This window comes from Haplochromis burtoni, unplaced genomic scaffold (genome assembly GCF_018398535.1).
Source record: "Haplochromis burtoni strain Fernald_Lab_line unplaced genomic scaffold, NCSU_Asbu1 Contig_46, whole genome shotgun sequence".
Taxonomy (NCBI): domain Eukaryota; kingdom Metazoa; phylum Chordata; class Actinopteri; order Cichliformes; family Cichlidae; genus Haplochromis; species Haplochromis burtoni.
This window is the reverse complement of record NW_024582407.1, coordinates 692,795-698,238: the sequence shown is the minus strand read 5'-3', so window position 1 is coordinate 698,238 and position 5,444 is coordinate 692,795. Positions and strand designations below refer to the sequence as shown.

The 5,444-nt window shown below is 40.1% G+C and overlaps 1 protein-coding gene across 1 annotated transcript; it reads left to right on the top strand.

Annotated features, from left to right (window-relative positions):
* The first annotated feature begins 849 nt into the window (after window positions 1-849).
* Window positions 850-4,888, top strand: LOC102290971 (cytochrome P450 3A19). Its single transcript, XM_014339713.1, has 6 exons — window positions 850-933; window positions 1,230-1,314; window positions 3,742-3,902; window positions 4,002-4,228; window positions 4,561-4,723; window positions 4,814-4,888. Exons 1-6 carry the CDS (start codon window positions 850-852, stop codon window positions 4,886-4,888), a joined length of 795 nt encoding a protein of 264 aa, XP_014195199.1.
* Window positions 4,889-5,444: the final 556 nt, after the last annotated feature.

The following is a 5,444-nucleotide window of genomic DNA, read 5'->3' as shown; positions in this document are numbered from 1 at the left end:
GATCGTCTGCAGCGATCAGGACGCAGGACACAATGTGACCTCTGGTGCAAATTACTGACCTCTGTCATCATTTTAAGTGGGGGAACTTGCACAATCGGTGGCTGACTAAATACTTTTTTGCCCCACTGTATATACAAAATGAAGTACAAAAATAAAAGCCAGCAATTCCCATTATATGTTCTTATTTCTTTCACAGACACTGTAAAGACATTGTTAAAGTTTGTAAAATAGACAAAACGAGTTTACAAATAAAATGTAAAAACATCATCAGTGTGTTTTGATCTGTTTTCTTTCTACATATCTGACAGACATTTAACATCTACAGAATATTAATAACATAATTTTCTTATTCTGTCTCCATTATATAAAAAAGGTTTTTCCCCTCGTTGCTCGCTATGCAGAACGACTTGTTGCAAAACTTGAGGAAATGAATTTGGATGAATCCATCACTGTCAAACAGTATGTTGTTAATCAGAAATATGCAAACATATTAAATTGTTCATCCTAAAATAAATAATGCACTGATCACTTGTCTTTTCCAACTCTCATAGGTTTGTGGCTCCTTACAGTTTAGACACTGTGACCAGTGCTTCTTTCAGTGTGGAGACAGACTCCATAAACAATCCAAATGATCCAGTTAATGTTCAAGTCCAAAAGTTCCTTAAATTAAAAATGTGGCTTTTCTTATTCATAAGTATGTCCTTCTTTTGACTTTTAAAAACTCATTTAATGTTTTGTTTTCAGAAAGCAAACTCAATAGTATCTGCAGGATGTCAAATTTTGCTTATTCAGTCTGGTCTCATTTCAGTGGCAGTTCCCTTTGGTGGACGTCTGGCAAAGTTCCTGAACATGGAAATCACACCCAAGGACAGTGTTGACTTTTTCTATAACCTCCTCAAGAAATTTAAAAACCAGCATCATGAAGACAAATCTGTAAGTATTAAATTGACAAGGACATGAAACTAGTCGCAGAGGCCATCAGCTCATCAGAAATCTTTATAGACATGAGAGACAAGAGAAGGTTGTTTTCCATATACATCTAGCTTTGAAACCACAGGACTCGCTCCCTGTAAGCTACGGGAAAATAATTTAGGGCAATACCTGGAATCATTTGCCATTTTTTATATACAGTCTATGCACACCGCAAACATTATTGATATTTTTCTTCTGCTGTTGACTCTCAATCATCCATATGTGAGCACATTTGAATATTGTCTTTTCTGATGTAGGCTCGAGCAGACTTCCTGCAGGTGTTGATCCAGAGTGAGATCCCAGAAAAGACGTATAAGAACGATGAAGAACAGCCAAGTAAAGGTATGTGTTTACCACAGAAGTAATCCAGAATAACCCAGTCACCTATGTCACATTTACTTTAGACAACTCAGGATCAAGGGTTTAACACACACATTTTTCTCATGACATCAATCTGCTCATATGTCTCAAAAGACCAGTCAGTCAGTATCATATATTATAAACCAGGAGCTTGATGATAAATAGCTGAAGGGCTCTACACATCACGACGACATCCCTGTAAATATTTATAGAGCCATCCTAGCTATTGTAACATTTTTGATAATCTGGCTATAAATAATTACATTAACCAAGTTGGATCTCAGGTCAACATGTACCCCTTCAGCCAGAATGTAAACTACAGAAGACAAGAATCAAGGTTAAGGGTGTGCATTGGTGCCAATGCATACCCTTAACTAAATGTACAGTTTCACTGAGCAACTTTTCAGCTGCCCTGTAGCACACACACCTCCTACCTCAGGTCCCAGCACATCCTTTATCGGGGAGCCATGACTGGATGATGGAGCTCAGGTGTGTGCAGCCTCTGACACCACACCCTTAACCTGCTGCTACACCCTTCCCCTGCAGCTGAGCCACAAACCACACTCCATCACAGAAAGTTTTAGTATTAATCTTAAAAGCATAGTCTGTTCTTGTATCTTTTTATTAAAAATGATGCAGTTTGTGTGTCATTGCACTCTGAAATGAAACGAATGAATATTACAAATATACAGTTGGAGTTTTAAAAAAAAGAAATCATGGAATCAATTTATGAACCAAAATGTATTCTAAACTTTTGAATCATCAAAGCAGCCACCTTTGACAGATATAACAGCTGGACACACCCATGGCATTCTTTCTACAATAAAACAAAAAATATCAAATATTCTTTTAGAAAGTTCTTCTCATATCTGATGCAGAGGTTCCCATAAATGAGTGGCACTTGTATGTTGCTTTGGTTTCACTCTTCTGCCCAGTCCAACCCAAACCAAAGGTTTGAGTCTGAAGACTGTGTTGCCCACTTCCTGATTTCAAGGTTACATCTTGTTCTTTTTTTCCTGAGGCAGTCTGGCAATGCTTGGACTTATGTTTTGGGTCATTACCTTGCTGTAGGATGAACCCCTGACCAACTAGGTTCATACCAGAGGGTGTTGCATGCTGCTGCAGAATGTTGTGGTAGTTGTTTTGGTTCAGGGTGCCTCTCCCTCTGTACAAGTCACCGAACCTGGATCCAGCAAAACAGCCCCAGACCATCACTCTTCCTCCTCCATGTTTGACAGTTGATGCCACACACTGTGGAACCAAAAATTTGCCTTCTTGATGGTGTACAAATGTCCTGCATGATGAACTGAAGATTTCAAATTTGGATTCATCAGTCCATACCTTCTTCCAGTCTTCAAATAGTCCAATGGTGGTGTTTCATTTGTCTTGTTCCAACGTCTTAGCGACTTAGCGTCTTGCTTCAACTCGCCCTGTCATGCCTGCAGCTTGAAGTCTTCTCTGTACATTTGAAACTGAGACTTGCTTACTGCTGTTAGGGTCAACCCGCGTGGACCCAGGTAGCAGATCACACAGACACTTTAAGCTAGAGCGTAAATGATTTCTTTACAATAACACAGTTCTGGGATTGCCGTCATAACTGGTGGAGGACTCAAACAGTCTATGGGAAGGCAAGGGAGCAGTGATTAGAGAATAGACACGGTGAGAGGAAGACGAGGACTATGTGAGGTGAGAGAGTTGGAGAGCTTACTTGCCACAAGTTTGGTGACAGGCTGGGCCAGGGGGTGTGAGGAGCTGGTGGATTAGGCAAATAGAGTGCGGGCTGGTGATGGTGCAGGCTGATGAGGGTGACCAATATTCAGAAAGAGACCAACACGTTACCACTTCTGGATGAGGCAATACTCTGACACCAGACAGCAGCTGCGCTGCTCCTCAAATAGCCCCAGCTGATGATGCCTGATGCCCTGCAGGTATGCCAGGGAATCCAATAGATCACAGTCCTGCCCGTCTGCACTGAAAAAGGGAAATGACAGGACAGCAACAACACACAGCTGTGTTCCTGTGAGCTGCCTATCATGCAAGCTGTTAACTCTCAGAAACTTGTCCTCGAATTCAGTCGTTTCTTTGGGTCTGACTTTGTTTACAATTTCTCTGTAAAAAAGCACCTACATTTTTAAGTGTTATGATAGTCTGTCTCTCTTCCATCTTAATTGCCTTTTTCTTGCCATTTTTGTAGTAACACACTACTTTCTGCAGTACAACACTGTTAAACTGATGCTCATGAGGGTATGGTACCACAGTGTGTTCCAAGACTCCAGAAAATTCAGAATGCCTGTAGGAATTAGTAGCACCAGCTTTAACCCTAACCCTAACTCTAACTGCCCGCAGGGGCGAGAAAGTACTAGCTACTGATTACGCTTAAATAAGATAATTAATTATGTTTTTTCATAGGTTTGACTGAACATGAGATCCTTTCCCAGGCCTTGGTCTTCATCTTTGGAGGCTACGAGACCACCAGTACCACTCTAACTAACATCCTTTATAATCTGGCCACCAACCCTGATGCGTTGCAGACCTTACACAAAGAAATTGATGCTAACCTGAAGGAAGATGTACAGTAATTCATCACATAATTTGTTGCCATCCTTGATTCAGTGGTTTGTCATTTGCATATTTTGTTTTTATGTTTGCCTTCTTTATATTTTGCCTAGTCACCCATTTCATATGAAGAGCTGACCGGTCTACAGTACTTGGACCAAGTTATACTTGAATCAATGCGACTGTTTCCCACTGCCCCTCGCCTCAACAGGGTGTGCAAAAGAACTGTGCAAGTGAATGGACTCACCATCCCTGAAGGAACCACAATTAGGATTCCTGCGTGGGTGTTGCACAAAGACCCACGCTACTGGGACTCACCTGAGCTTTTCAGACCAGAGAGGTAAATGTACGTGTAGGTGTGTCATCACAAGGTTATAAAGAACCTGGTCATCCTGTAATTAGTGAAACCTGGGACATTATGCTTTGCTTTATCTTTGCTAGATCTTTCAGATGTTTTATCCATTATAGCTTCCACCTAAGTACTGCTTTGATCATAGGTTTTTCCCTGCTGTAAGATCTAACTGGCCAGTGGGTCCCTAATGCCTGCTTAGATGGTTTGGCATCTTTACGTTGTAGGTCTACAGACTGCCTAAAAATCATGGCTCAATACAATGAGAATTATTTGATTATACATATCTACATTTTTAAAGTTTGTTTGATCTGTATCTGCAGGTTCAGTAAAGACAACATGGAGGAGGTGAACACATACGCGTTCATGCCATTTGGACTTGGCCCTCGTAACTGCGTTGGGATGCGCTACGCCCTCCTCGTCATGAAGATGGTTATTGTCCGTCTCTTGCAGAAGTACACTTTGGAAACATGCAAAGAGACAATGGTAAGAGCAGCAAACCTCCACATTTAGACTGTCATGGTACTCTGCTGTCCTGTCACTGATGTTACATCCATTTCTTTTCTTTTTTTTTAGATTCCACTTCAGTTTGACTGGAAGGTTCAGCCAGTTCAGCCTGTAAAACTCAAGTTTGTTCCCAGAAATAAGTAGTCTAAGAGGGAACATCTCCATCCTATCAAAAAAATCCTATCAAACATTTTATTGTATAATTTTCTTTTAATGTGAGGCAAGTGCTGCCATAAGGGTATTCATCCTTTTTCTGCTGCTTAACTGTAAAATGTTAAATCAGTGCAGTGTAAATATTTGAATTTTCTTGCAATATTATCAAATGTATTTTAATTACTTTTCTTTAAATTGTGTTGAACTGTTTTCAAAAAGCTAACTTTACTAATGGTTTACTGTATGAATTTCCTGATAACCATCTTTGATTTGTGCAAACATATTATTCTGTGACACTTGATCTTTAGGTTTGCCTTTGTTAATTTTGTCTTGTTTTCTGTCATGCAAGAGCTTTATACAAATGAATAAATAAAATTACAGTTTGAAACCTAGAGACTTATCAGAATATCTCTTGGGACAGTTAAGTCCATGAAATAAGCTGCTGGCAGCTATACACGTCTCATTGATGGCTGTAGTCTTATTATTGGTTTTACCATCACAGCTAGTCAGGTTTCCAAAGGCATAGGGTCTTGTGGGCTAGTCAGAG

Bases quoted from the DNA above. Each gene is read 5' to 3' on its own strand.
- LOC102290971 (XM_014339713.1), top strand. From the start codon at position 850: ATGGAAATCACACCCAAGGACAGTGTTGACTTTTTCTATAACCTCCTC. The intron at 3,903-4,001 runs GTACAGTAATTC...TATTTTGCCTAG, and splicing joins ATGCTAACCTGAAGGAAGAT to TCACCCATTTCATATGAAGA. The intron at 4,229-4,560 runs GTAAATGTACGT...CTGTATCTGCAG, and splicing joins GAGCTTTTCAGACCAGAGAG to GTTCAGTAAAGACAACATGG.